This window comes from Pelodiscus sinensis, chromosome 25 (assembly GCF_049634645.1).
Source record: "Pelodiscus sinensis isolate JC-2024 chromosome 25, ASM4963464v1, whole genome shotgun sequence".
NCBI classification, from domain to species: Eukaryota; Metazoa; Chordata; order Testudines; family Trionychidae; genus Pelodiscus; species Pelodiscus sinensis.
Genome location: NC_134735.1, coordinates 1,971,594 through 1,986,172, shown reverse-complemented (window position 1 = coordinate 1,986,172; position 14,579 = coordinate 1,971,594). Strand labels below are relative to the sequence as shown.

General features: G+C 53.7%; 1 protein-coding gene across 1 annotated transcript in view; it reads right to left on the bottom strand.

Annotated features, from left to right (window-relative positions):
- Positions 1-4,388: 4,388 nt before the first annotated feature.
- Positions 4,389-14,579, bottom strand: part of LIN28A (lin-28 RNA binding posttranscriptional regulator A) — a 38,112-nt gene continuing 27,921 nt past the window's right edge. The window contains exons 3-4 of the mRNA XM_075908848.1: positions 11,005-11,189; positions 4,389-8,601 (exon numbers count right to left, since the gene is read on the bottom strand). Coding sequence (XP_075764963.1) covers positions 8,388-8,601; positions 11,005-11,189 — 399 coding nt within the window. The 3' untranslated portion in view covers positions 4,389-8,387. The remainder of the gene's footprint in view (positions 8,602-11,004; positions 11,190-14,579) is intronic.

Here is a 14,579-nt window from a genome sequence, read left to right as displayed (position 1 = left end):
GAGAGAGGCGGGCCGGCTGAGGGGCGGGGGGGGGGGGCAGAGAGAGGCGGGCCGGCTGAGGGGCGGGGGGGGGGGGCAGAGAGAGGCGGGCCGGCTGAGGGGCGGGGGGGGGGGGCAGAGAGAGGCGGGCCGGCTGAGGGGCGGGGGGGGGGGCAGAGAGAGGCGGGCCGGCTGAGGGGCGGGGGGGGGGGCAGAGAGAGGCGGGCCGGCTGAGGTGCGGGGGGGGGGGGGCAGAGAGAGGCGGGCCGGCTGAGGTGCGGGGGGGGGGGCAGAGAGAGGCGGGCCGGCTGAGGTGCGGGGGGGGGGGCAGAGAGAGGCGGGCCGGCTGAGGTGCGGGGGGGGGGGCAGAGAGAGGCGGGCCGGCTGAGGTGCGGGGGGGGGGGCAGAGAGAGGCGGGCCGGCTGAGGTGCGGGGGGGGGCAGAGAGAGGCGGGCCGGCTGAGGTGCGGGGGGGGGGGCAGAGAGAGGCGGGCCGGCTGAGGTGCGGGGGGGGGGGGCAGAGAGAGGCGGGCCGGCTGAGGTGCGGGGGGGGGGGCAGAGAGAGGCGGGCCGGCTGAGGTGCGGGGGGGAAGGGGAGCAGCAGAGATGGGGGAGCAGAGGTGGGTTCACAGATGGGGAACAGCCTGCCCCACCACGGGTCATCCCGCATGGCCAGAGCAGGAGGGTCACAGGAGCAGAGCTGGTCCCTTAGGAGGGGTGAATGGGGGTGGGGGCCTGACCTCATTCACAGGCCGTGAAATCTGGTTCCCTCCCCCACATCTGGCCTGCCCTGTGCTTTTACAGCTTTCACAGGGGAGACCCCTGATTCTCCAGTGAGGCTCCCTTGGCCCAATAGGGAGCTGGCAAGGAGGGCGAGGAATTCAGTCTAAGCCCCTGTTACATCTGTGCTGCTCCCGGAGCTGGGCAGCCGGAGAGCAGTGGCCAGAAGGAAGAGTGGTAGCACCATACTATGCGGCTCTACTTCTGTGCTGCTGTCTGCAGAACTGAAAGCAGGCGCATGGCAGCTGCTGGCTGAAGGCCCAGGTCTCTACTTCCGCGCTGCTGCCTGCAGGTGGCAATACCTCCTGTGCCAGGCCATCCTTGCTTCTGAGCTGCTGCGGGCAGTGACTCTGACTTCAGCGCTGGGATCCCAGCCCATAGCTGCCACTCTCCAGCTGCCCAGATCTGAAGGCAGCACCGCTACCAGCAGCAGCACAGGAGTAAAGGAGCAGTACTGCAGCCTTCCCCCCCCCCACTCCATTTTTGGGTCACAATCCCTGAAATTACAACACTGTGAAATTTCAAATGGAAATAGCTGAAATCATGATATTTATGATTTTAAAAATCACATTACCATGAAATTGACCAAAATGGATTGTGAATTTAGTAGGACCCTAGGTTTAAGGCACCTTTCTAAGCATAAGCCTGCCCTCCTATGAAGGGTGTCTTGATGGGATGCTATTGGTACCATGCCCAAGGGCAGCTTGCACCTTGGTAATACAACAGCAAGGCCCACAGGGTTGGGCTGTTTACAGGCACCAGGGCACAGACCCCATTTATCCCTTCTGGTTCCTTAGGAGGCTGGCTGTTACATGCAAGTATCATAATAGTTCCTCAAAATTCTGCCCATGGCCACCCAAATATCATGCAGTCCTGCCAATTCCTGCCTCCAACCTCCAAAGGAATAGTTTTAGGAGCCAAGGGGAAAGTTGTCCCTTCAAACTGCAAACCTCAGGAGGTACAAAATATGCACATCAGTCAGGTGGCATTTTAACACAGGCCCTGATTGGTTGTGGGGATTTTTGGGCACAGCCACACAAATGCAGACAATATCATTTTCACATGCATTATCCTTTGTCAGCGTTGGCTATCCATGTTATTTTGCTCCTCTCCACACTAGGTAGCTCCTATCACGGTTTACCTCAGCAAGGGGTGAAACAGGTAACAATTACCTTAGGACACCTAGCAGGCTTTGCTGCTCTACGTGCCATTGAGCAGCAAAGATGGTTGAAAAATGATGTGGTAACAGCCATTAGAGACTGAATTTATTAGTAGAGCTTTTTATAAAGCCAAGAGGGTGACCTATGCAACACTTACTCTGGCCAGGAAGATGGGTTAGCAGTTTAAATCTGATCAGAGAGAGGAAGCCAGCAAAGGGGATTTGGACAGGCTGGAATGGGACAGAAGGGGGGAGGGGGTAACAGAGGACAGGTACAGCCTGTTGGGGTTTTATGAAATTGTATTGCAGGGGAGAGCAAGCAACTGTGGGTAAGCACCTGAGATGGTTGCTGCTAGAAGGTACAGGCTGGGAAGCAGGGTGTTTGTTTTGGGGCAACTGCAACTTCCAGTGGAGCAGGGAAGAGTGCGAGCTCCCTGTTGTGCTTTGTCAGGCAGCAAGCTGAGGTTCTCTATCTAGGCATCCTACTGGTAGACAAGAGCTGCTGTGTGGAGTTGGAGTGAAACCTGAGTTTCCTTCCATACTCAGAGGTATCCTCCAGTTGGCAAGTAGAATGACTCATACAAAGGCTACTGCCTTCTGCTCACGAAGTTCATATTTAACGGCATGAGACTTTGCTTTTTAATAGCTTCTGCCACCAAGCCCTCTCAGTCTTTCTTCACAGTACAGAGTCTTGGGATGGTTACAGGGGAAGACGTGCAGGAGTGGGTTCCCCAATGCTGGTGGGGGACTGGATCAAGTCAAGCTGGGGGCTGCAGCTGAGCCTTAAGTTCCCCACCCCTTCTTCAGAAGATGTAACCCCAACCAGCAGAGGAGGTGGGTGATTGGTACATGACAATTAAAAGAACGTGAACTTTCTCAATGCAACTGCCAATCATACTCTTCATTTGTAACTAAACCTTTAAAGTTTAGTAAATGCTAACGCTAATTGGAAAATAATTAGGATAGAGAGAGGGGACCAAACCACCACCTCTCAATGCTGGGAAGTGTTCAGCTTTGTGGTCAGTCAGGCTTTGAGGATGGGAGTAATGCTTAGAGCTTGCTTAAGAAGGATGCTTAGTGGACAGGACAGCCTGGGTTCAGTTCCTGCTTCAGATTTTCTGTGCTACTTTGGGAAAGTCACTTGCTCTACTGCGCCCTTATCTGTAAAAGAAGAATGTTTCCCTCCTTCAGGTGTGTTGGGTTTTGTCTACACTAGCACTTTTATCAGTCAGGGGCATGAAAAACAAACCCCACCCCTGACAAAAGTTTCACCAGTAAAAGCGCCAGTGTGGACACTCGCCTGCTGGCCTGCAGCAGCTGTACAGTCCTTACAATGGCACAGCTGCAGGGGTGCACTTGTGCTGCTGAAAGACCCATAGTGCAGACATAGCTAAAATGCCACTGATGAGGGCCATGTAGATAGGTGAGTTACCATGGAAGAGAACCAAGAATGCTGAGTCCTAGGCCCCTGTTCCTGAACATTCAGGTAGTGACGATAGCTTTGGGAACATGCTTTACAGCAGGACAGATCTAGGGCAAATGAAAGGAGAAGCACCAGTTGCCATTATTCATAGTCTTTATTTTGCAGAAAAAAGTCAAAACGTTTTGCATGGTTGATACAAAAAAGAAAAGGAAGAAAAAAAATGCAGTGATGGGCATTTCTGAGCTCACTGCAGACATTTCAGCAGGAAATCTGCTCTCCAGAAAGCACAGTCCTGCAACTCAGACAACCCCCAAAATCATACACATCCACCCTCTCAATCCCTCCCCCCACCCCCTTCCCGCTTCATAAAAATTCAAGAGTTTGACACAAACAAGCTTTGGTTGCTAGCAGTAAACATGGAGTTACATTCTTCCGTCTGACAGTAGACAATCGTTTGGCCACTTGACTCCAGGTTTTTGAACCAGGGGAGAATCATCCCCCGAAGGATATTTTATCCCTCTAACATTCAAATGCTCCTATATGTTTGGATGGAGTTAGGGTTAGGGACTGAGACTTGGAGCACGGGTAAGAAGGATGATTAGTGGGCATGACAGACCTGGCGTCAGTCCCTAGCTCAGAGAGAGTCCACCATTGCCTACCTGCTGTCCCATAATGCAGAGTGGCCGTTGCCTGCAAACCAGGCATGAGCAGGAGGTGATGACCGTAAGCCCCTTGCAGGAATTTATCCGCAAGATTGTCAGCAAGGAATGGAAAAAGCCACACCAAAGGTCTCCAGTCTGCAGATGGAGGAACCTCGAGTGCTGCAATGTGCATAGGGAAGGTACTGCAAGCCGCAGACAAGAAGATGCAACTGAATATTTTTAAAAGTCCATCTTCTGTAGCCTGGCTTTCCCTTACAAATCGACCCTTGGTTTTTGGGAGGCACGTGGCTGTCTTGTCTGCAGCAAGACTGGAGGCTTTAGGATTCACTGTCTTGCCAGAGCCCACTATGTTACCTCAGTCACCTCCCTGCCCAGGCAGAGCCGCAAGGCAGAGCATAAAGAGAGGATCCCATCTCCCTGGTCCAAAAACCCGTCTAATGCTTTGGCTATTTTTTTTTTACGTTTGTAAACAATAATCAAGGAGAATATTGAAAGAAAGTGGAGAGATTTACATAGATATTTACACAGACTAGACACCTAGCAAATCACCAAACTGCTTACTTGGAAGTTCTACACGATTCTTCAAGACAGATACAAAACGAGAAGGGGCAGCATATACCCGTCGGCACACTTCCGGTGCCAAAGGATGATCAACAGTTCCCTCTGTGGGTCCCACTGAGTACCGGACCCTAGGGTTAGACGCACAGTCCAATGCATTCTATTGCATTTCCCCGTTCAGACAGAGACGTTATCCTGAGGTAGATTTGTATAGATCCCACAGCTACTTTAAAAAAAATTCTTTCCCCTCCTCCAAAGTACTATCACCACTCCACCACACTCACGGCTGCAGCAGGCAGAAAGCCAGGGCGAGGGAGCCCCTTCCGCCCAAGCCTACCTACAGGCCACGGAGACGGCAGCATCTCACCTAGACAGCTCTAACAGCGTGTGTCAAGGAGCCTTACAAGGCCAACTCTTCATTGCCACAAGTACATTTGCTAACCAGGCCAGTTCCTTTTCCCAAGCTTTAATGGGAATGGGCTGAGCCCCACGGGTGGTGCTTTCAGATTCTGAGAGGAGGGCATTTCACGTCCGTTCTTGCAAACTCGCCCGTTCTCTAACTGCATGTCCCAGCGCTGAAGCGGCATCTTGGATTCCCTCCAATCTCCACCTGATTCCTATTTGGAAGGTTGAAAATCCCCCTCTCTCTCGACATTCCCTGCCCGGATCGAACTCTATTCTGTTACTACCTAGAACTTAGCGTGGAAACTGCAGCCCCAATCTCAAACGTGCCGCTGGGCCAGCATTCTCTGTACCTAGGCGGGGCGGCACAGCCAGCCCCTGCGGCTGCAGAGCACGGACGAGCCTCGCAGCTCATGGCTTGCAGACAAGATTCCACCATCGCAGCCAGCAATCGCTGGCTAGCATTTGAGGAAAGTGGGATGGGAGGGGGGGAGCAAGGAAAGGCAGAGAGAAGGGGAGAATTGTACCTGAATCTGCTACAAGGCTGGGAGAGGGCTGGCTTGGGGAACTCTTCATGCATGTGACATGCCCAGCTCCATGCTCATCCCCCAAAGAGGTGCTACATCCAAGCACATTAGTGAGAGGTAGAGATGGCTGGAGCGAAAGGCCTTCCGGGGGGTGTTGGATTGTAACCCTTATTCTGTTACACTGCAGTTTTCCTAGAGATGCAGCCAGTCCAGGTGGGGGAGGAGAGAATCTCACACCCAGCGTCTTACAGCCGGGCAGAGGCTAAGGAGTTTCTAAAGAAGGGATTTACACTAGAGCCCCACTGATGACTATTATAGGCACTGAAAGGCTCTTGCTCTCTCAGAGGGAGGGATAACCCGGTGCAAGGGCAGCCAGCTTCTTTATGCCCTCAATCCAGATTAACCCCCAGTGCTGGAGTCATAGCCCCCATTTCTGATTGAAAGCCGGGCCCTGAGCATCTTCCCCACCGCAGTGTCTGCAGCAGGAGGAAGCCACCAGCAAAGAGCTTGGTTTTCGTGGTGGGGAAGCAGAATGGTGCGTGGTGGCCATAGTGGGGTCGCCAGGCCCCTGGTCAAGGTGGGCGGGGGCTCTGTGCTCCAGAAGGGGCAGGGCCTCAGGCAGAAGGGGTGGGGGTGGGGCTAGCCTCCCCTAGGCAGCCCTCAGCATGCCACACGGGGCTCCAGCAGTGAAGTAAAGGGCCTGGTGCTGCAGTAGTGACAGCAGCGGCTGGGATCCCCAAGCTCTTCTGAATCACTGGCCCCAGGGAGCTGCTCCCTTTGCCCACCCCTGTTGTCGGGCCTGGATGGTCCTCGTCAGCAACTGGAGTGGGGCACAAACTAGGTGCCCAAGAGCGTTTTCCGCCAGCGACCATTCCGCGGGGAACATGGAGGCAGGACGAGAGGGGGAAGAATTTGAACCACAATGGAGACAGATGGCTGAACCCTCCTCTGCAGCACTGACTGACTTCTCCATACCCACCCGCAGACCCACAGAGCTGCCTGTCAATCCGGGGAGAGAGGAAAAGAGCCCGTTCGAAATACAGCTTTTAACAATCATTAGACCATCCCGCGAGGCAGCCCTGCCGCTTCCAATACAAACTCGGTTCCGGCGCGGTGCGGGTAAAACGCAAAGAAACAAAATTCCACTCGGTGCAGCACGGTGGCTGCAGAGACCGTCTATCCCTGAGATTGCGCGAATACCTGAGAAGAAGTTGCAGTAGTTCTGTCCTCTCTCTCTCTCTCTCTCGCTCTCTTTAAGATTAAAATATACAAAAATACAAAAAACCAGAATATTTATATATAAAAAAAAAACAAAGACGACAAACAAACCCAAAGATACGTCATACGCGCACGTCTTAGTGCAGGTTTCACATCATGTTCGGCTTCAGCACGGAAGGGGGGGGCCTTGCGTTGCAAGGGCAGCTGTCCCCGGGAACAAATAAATAAAGGCAGACTGGGGGGTGGGGGAAGACAAGGTGGGGAGAGAAGGCAGCAGCTTTGAACTGACAGGTCACCCTGTTCCTATGGGGAAGGAAAGGACCGAGCCTGCAGTCCTTATGCCGAAAGAGGGCATTGCAGGTGCATATGGACTGGAGGGTTGGCCCTAATAAAGGGAGGAGCAGAAGCAAGCGGTCTACAATATGGGAGTGATCCAAGGTCCATTGAACTCAGTGGAGAGAATCCCATTGACTTCACTGTGCTCTCGGATCAGCCCGTTGGCGCTGGGCAGTAAATATATCCCACCTTCGGCGCTCTCGACTGCGAGGCTTTTAAAAACAGTGGGGAGAAAATATGGCTTCTTCCTTGCTTGGACCCTGCATTGCAGCCCCGGGGCAATGAGGGCCCACCAGGGTCCAGACCAAGACCCGTGCTCCCGTGCCTCCTGTCCACGGCAATGCCGCCAGAGCAGCAGGTTACAGCTGGGCTGGAAGGGCTCCTGTAAACGAGGCACCTGCCCCATGTGTGACAGTTTTGAGGTCCCCACGGCTTCCTTCCAACCAGGCCCCCGTGTTCTTTGCTCCGTCCCCGGCTGGTGCCACTTTAAAAGGTCGGCGTTGCAATGGCCTTCAGGGAACGAAACCCCAAGTCCAGTTCGAGGTCCAAGGCCAGGGGAGCAATTTTATAAGGCCCGGGATTGGTCTCTAGGGAAAGGCTGTTCAGAACAGAAAGCCGAGCGCCTCCCCTCAACTCCCTCTGGAGCGTGGTGGCTCTGAAACGAAGGGGAATAAGTCCCAGCCATGCTAGAAGAAAACCCTCCGTCCAGCACGGAATGCCTTCCCAGCTGTTTCAGGGGCCGCTACAGCTTTCTCCCGGAGGAGATTACTGTTCCACTGTTCCCCTGCGGGCCTCAAAACACTGGAGCGTGGATACTCCTGGGCAAGCAGCAGACCTGGGCTGGATATGGGTGAGATCCATCTGTCCCACCTTCCTCTGCCAGGAATAGGTTGCTTGCTAGTGTCTAGCTGGCCATCGAGGGCTTGTCTCTGCTCTCCGGCTAGGGTAGAAGGACCGGCCTTGCTCCACCCAAAGAGACCCAGGGATTCACAAACGCTGTGTTAGAAAACCCGCCCCACCCAGGGAAAGAAAGCAGAGCAGCGTGTGGCTTTGGACCAGAGGCAGTGGTTAGGGACAGGGCTATGGGGCTGCTCGCTCTCCCACTTTTGGACAGAGGGGGAAGAGGGTTCTCCCCACTCACGGGGGAGAGGGGTGAGGTAAATCTGTGCTGGGATTTTGGAATCAGCAAACAGCCATCCCACGGTTAGAGCTGCCACCCTCCCGCCTTATGCCAACCCCCCGAAATCATGGCGGCAGAGACTGCTCCCTCGTGGCTGACTATCCCTTGTTGAAGCCTTTTGATCCTGATGGAATTCCCCCCAACTTCCCCCCGAGCCCCCGCCATCATTCCCTGGTTTCAGGAAGAAGGGACGAGCTGTGCATTTCTTCCTCCTCCCGGAAGTAGGCGGGCTTTCCCTGAGAGCTGGGCGATTGCTGTGCTTTGATGGGGCAGCTGGCAACCATGTGGGCGATGCTCTGGCAGAAGTGGCATTTCTTGGGCTGCGGCGGCAGTTTGCATTCTTTGGCATGGTGGTCCAGCCCCCCGCAGTTGTAGCATCTAGGAAGAGGAAAGGGAGAGAGCCTGAGACCCAGGGAGAGGAAGTCAGTCGGCGGAGGGGATTCCGACTGCAAGCGGCTTTCCAAGGTGCCTCATCCCCCTTCCGCCTGGAGCATGATGCTCTGCAGCACGTGGGTCACGCAGGCCGGGAGACGCGGCTGGTTCCCCAGCACTGACATTAGCCCCGTTACGGCGGTAGAGAGTCAGTGGTGGCTTTGTGCTCCTCAGACGGGGACTGAGCGCACAGCCTCCCACCCCAAAAGCACAGGGAAAAGTCCCATAGGCTTTGTCTACACTGCGGAGCTCTTCCAGGGTACCTCCGGAATCCCGGAAAAGCACTGCCATGTCCAAGGAGCGCACCCGCTTTTACAGAACAGTTCCCGAAAAAGCGGTCGCATTCTTTCGGCATCTCTGTAGTCCTCATTGTACGAGGAAGAAGGGCTGTTCCGAAAGAGGAGGTTTTCCCGAAATTTGGCCCTGTGTAGACGGGCCAAATTTCAGAAATGCCTCGGGGGGGAGGGGGGGGGGAAGGAGAAAAAGATACGCAAATTGCGATTCACAATTTGTGTATCTTTTTCCAACTTTTCTTTATTGTCTAGACACAGCCTTAGCGACGTAGGGGCTGAGACACACAGCTGACTACTTCAGATTCCATCCAGGACCAAACAGAGTGCATGGAGAGTTCATTGCATTTAGCCTCCCTTTGAATTAGACTTGGAAGGGTGAGATGGTCAGTAAACACACACACACACACACACACACACACACACACACACACACACACACACACAAAAAATATTTCCAGTGATAATCAAAATGTAGAAAATAAGAGGCAAAATAAGAAAACACTGCCTGGGAACGCCAGAGTTTGCCTTACAGAGATGTATTTACGTTGCATATTCTGACATGCTGGGTACAGTTTGTGTTTGAATAGTGACAAAGCTTTAACTTTTTGATTCTCGATGTTTTACTGTCGCTCATTGTGGCCTGCACCCTCGCCCCTTAATTCTGCACAACTCTGTACATTTAAAATGAATAAAAATGCTTAAAATAAACATCCAGGTTGTGCTCTGGAATTATAAAAAGACAGCAATCCAATTCTGCCAAGCCTCCTTTCAGTGTATTTTTTGGCTTTTGTCTCCATGTCCATGTCAAGCCCTGCATCTCTACGGTCAAACCACCACCGAGAAGGAAAACCAAACCAACAACAGCCTTTCTGGGTTCATTTCGCATCCCCCCCAAGGATTTAAATCCCCTTGCAGAACCCCACTCCTCCCAACCCGACTCGCTTTTCACAGCCTGGGAAATAGACTTCAAAATGCCCACCAGGTGGCAGCACTAACACACAGCCCTCCCCCTCCCCCCCCCCCCCCCCCCCAGCCCAGGGAAGTCCTGGGAAATGAAGAATTTGAGGAAACCCCCGGCAAACTTGGAGTGGGAGGGGAAGGCTCCGTGGTGCTAACTAGAGTCTTGCCTCTGGGCTGCAGAGCTGCTGTGGGAGACCGTGCGGGGCTGTCCGGCCATTTCCTGAGCTCTCACAAGGCCGGGCTTTTCCTGGAGAAAATTACCCCTGCCCTCCCCCAATGCGCCGTGTGGCTCCAGCACCACCCTGAGCACACAGGCACAGAAAGGGAGCACTGGTCCATGCCATTCAGCCCTGGGTGGTTTTGACCTCTGGCCTTTCACTTCTGGTTTTCTGCCCTTTCCCCAGAAATCTGCATCTGACACTCATTAAAGGCTGAAGGAAGCATCTTTCAGAGGAAGGGCCACTGCCCCCTTCTACCCCCAGGAGCCCTGTGGCAAGAACCCTTCTGTTCCCAGTGTTCAGCCTCATGCCTTCCCCGCGGCGTCCCAAAGGCCCAGCAGCCAGATGGGGTCTCCCCAACCCAGCTCCTTAATATCAGCAACGTCCAGCTCCACTAGGAGTTCTGTGCCTGTCCCCCCGGTCAGCAGGAACCTGTCCGAGGTGTCTGCAGACGCTACCCTGGTGGTCTCCTCAGTACAGAGCCAGGACCCTGGTTACCTTGGTGATCTCAGGAGCAAGGTGGCCACCACCCGCCCTTCCCGGACAGGGACATTTCCCTTGTGGAAGAAGATGCCTCGGGGGCTTTTCCAGAACCTTGGCCTGGGTCCCAAAGGAGCTAGAGGATTCTGGGGCACATTGGGAAATGAAGAGGGGTGGAGCAATAAGACCCAGAGAGAGCCTTACAGGGGAAGGACGGATACAAACAGGGGATGGGTGGGGAGGGTGTTACCAGATCAAGCATCAGTCCACAAATAGTCTTCTGGCTTTGAGTCTCCTCCCACGCTGCCCACCACCCAGAGTTCTCTCCCAGTGCGGGGCTAGAAGCCCTTGGAGATCAGGGCCTGCTCTCTGACATGCCCTTGCCCTGCTACACTTACCTGTCTCCTTTAGATCTGCGTTTCTGGAGGTTCTTCCCCTTTGGTCTCCTCTCACTGCCAATGCAGAACACGCCCCCGGGGCCGGTCACTCGGATGGACTCCAACCCTTTGGACGACTTCTTGAAGGTGAACTCAACGGCCTCCCCTTCTTTCAGGCTGCGGAATCCCTCCATGTGGAGCTTGCTCTAAGGGGCCAGAGAAGGGGGGAAAGGTTAGGCCTGGTAAAAAGAGGGTGCAGCCTCACTGGAAGGAGGAAGGCCTCCTCTTTTCACTGCAGCGCTGGGAAAGGTTGGATGGAGGGATGGACAGGAGACAGACACGGGGACACCACGGTGCTCTCTTCCTCAGAGACGCTTCTGGAAGATACGCTGCCCCATAAAGCCAGTTCCTTCCCCCAGCGGCGCTCAACCTCTCCAGACCACTGTCCCCTTCCAAGAGTCTGATCCGGCGCACGAACCCCCAAGTTTCACTTTCCTGGCAGACGACTTGCTGGCAAAATCAGACCTAAAAATACCTGAGTGTCCCAGTACCCTGGGACGGAACCATGGCCGACTTTCTTGTTTCCACCAGGTAATTATAAAATAAATCAGCTGGACTAGACATATCATACGGGAAGCTTTCGCTATGGCAGGTTCGCGCTTTGGGGTTTCACAGATCCGCAGTGCGAGCAACCCAAGCACGAGGCTTTCTGCTCTAGGAAATGGACGTTCACTAAATCGCAGCAGAATCGTTAGGCCTCTGAGAAGAAAAGGGAGTGATGCAGACAGAGAGGGGCAAGAGGCTAACGGGGGAGGAAAAAGGTGATGAGAGGGAAATTGAAGGTGCAAAGACATTTTTAAGGAGCTAAAAGTCTAAACAATTTCCCATCACGCTGTTCCTTTGCGAACCCGCCCATTAGCCCCCTTCCCCAAGTGGTCTGGCCACCCTCTGGGCTGATTAGATCAGTGTTTCTCAACCTTTTTTTAAAATAAAGTACCCCTTTAAAAAAAATTAGAAGTCCCCCCAGTACCTACAGTTTTCAGACACACGATTTTTTTCTACCATTGCAACACATTTGTTTAAACAACTTAATCGTAGCCGGGCGGGCGATGACATTTTGGGGTGTAAAAAGTACAAAAATAATAAAGTGCTGTAGAACTTAAAACACAAATTCCGTTTTCTCTAAATTTCAGTGATGCTAACGTGCCCCCCAGACTTCTGGATTAGACAACTGCCAGGTACGCAGGGAGCCAGTCCCAGGAACTGGCTAGGGAGATTAGCGTGCAGCTGAGGGGTTTATTACAGGTTCGTGTGGTTGGAAATTTATCCTTTTGAAGTGTAGACTGTGCAGGAGCAGGGCAAAAACCCCTAGTTAGCATTTGACTGGACTTACCGTCTCCAGCCTGGTTTTATCCCCCCCACCACCACTCTGGCATCACAGTCAACTTCACTAGCATGGTTTCCCCCCCCTCGTCCTCACCACCATTAAATGGCCGTCCAGGAAAAGGCTTTTCTGGTTCTCTGAGGGTATGTCTACGCTACAACGTTAATTCGAACTAACTTACTTCAAATTAGTTAATTCGAACTAAGCTAATTCGAACTAACGCGTCTAGAACTAAAAACTAGTTCAAATTAGCGTTTTGCTAATTCGAACTAGCATGTCCACATTAAGTGGACCCTGAACCGGGCTTAAGGATGGCCGGAAGCAGTGCCAGCAGGGCATCAGAGGAGAACTTAGAGCGTGGAGATGCTTTCTCAGGCTAGCCAAGGGCTGTGCTTAAAGGGTCCTGACCCCCACCCCGGACAGACAGTTCTCAGGGGTGCCCCGCTTGCAAAGCAGTCCTGGCTTGGAGTGCCCGGACTACCCACACTGGGCACATCACACCACTCGGCCATCAGCCCAGCTGCACTTGCCACAGGCTGCCCTCTGGGGAGAGGGGGCAATTGGGGGGCTGCAGGGGAGCTTCCACCCCCAGAAGCCCGCAGAGCCAGCCCAGTCCTCCCCATCAGGGGCTCGTGCCCCATTCCTCCCTCACCTCCTTCCACTTACCCTTCCCTAGCCCCTCTTATTGATGTACAAAATAAAGATAACGTGTCTTCCAAAATGGAATCTGTCTTTATTGAACAAAACTGGGGGAGACTGGGAAAAGGAGGTGGGAGAGGGGAAGAGAGAGGCTGGGAGAGGGGAGGGCAACTAAAATGATCAGGGGTTGGGAACAGGTCCCATATGAACAGAGGCTAAAGAGACTGGGACTTTTCAGCTTAGAAAAGAGGAGACAGAGGGGGGACAGGATAGAGGTCTCTAAAAGCAGGAGTGGGGTGGAGAGGGTGCATACAGAAAAGTTCTTCATTAGTTCCCACAAAGAAGGACTAGAGGATACCAAAGGAAAGGAATGGGTAGCAGGCTTCAAACTAGTAACAGAAAGTTGTTCTTCACAAAGCAAAGAGTCAACCTGTGGAACTCCTTGCTGCAGGAGGCTGTGAAGGCTAGAACTAGAACAGAGTTTAAAGGGAAGTGAGATCAAGTCATGGAGGCTGGGTCCATGGAGTGGTATTAGCCAGGGGGTAGGAGTGGTGTCCCTGCCCAAGGTTTGTGGAAGGCTGGAGAGGGATGGCACGAGACAAATGGCTTGGTCACTGTCTTCGGTCCATCCCCTCCAGGGTCCCTAGGGTTGGCCGCTGTCGGCAGACAGGCTACTGGGCTAGATGGACCTTTGGTCTGACCCAGGATGGCCATTGTAAGCTCAGGGCTCAGGGTCGGGGGTCTCACTGGACCCCCTTGATTCTCTTGCACACCTGCTCCTGGGTGGCCAGGCTGGCAGCTCTCCTGCCCTAGACGGCCACTTTCCTGTGCCTAGTGCGGAGATCGTGGACAAGGTCCACGATGTCTGCACTAGCCCAGGTGGGTGCCCGCCTCTTGTGGTCCCGGGCAAGCTCCCGGGAGCCGCCAGCCTGGTCCCGGGAAGAGGGGGAGGGCTGGGGGGCATCAGGTGGGTGGCTCGATCCGTGCCAGGTGCAGGGTCTGCTGGCTGGGTGCTGGCAGGCTTGCACCTGGCACAGGCACCGAAGCCAGACCGTGCCCCTTTAAGGGGTCCGGGGCCGGGAGGGGGGCAGAAGAGTTTCCCTGGTGTTGGCCAGAGTGGCCACCAGGGAAACCTGGGGAGGGCTAGCCTCCCACTCGTTCGAATTAAGGGGCTACACACCCCTTAATTCGAACTAGCTAGTTCGAACTAGGCTTAATCCTCGTAAAATGAGATTTTCCTAGTTCGAACTAAGCGCTCCGTTAGTTCGAATTAAATTCGAACTAACGGAGTGCTGCCTAGGAAAGTTTGTTCAAACTAATGTCCGTTAGTTCGAACTAACTTTGTAGTGCAGACATACCCTTAGATCTTACATGCGCTCACTGCATTGTTCCATGTCAGTATTACTCCATTGCATCATTGTATATGGGAAATGTGGCTGTGTTGTGCTGGGAACACCCCTCCCCCCTCCGCCTTACTCGCAAGAGGGAGGTAAATACCCATTAAAACAGTTAACCAGTGAAAAGATCTAATTGTGATCATTTAACCAGTTAACCATGCGGATGGGGTCCAGCC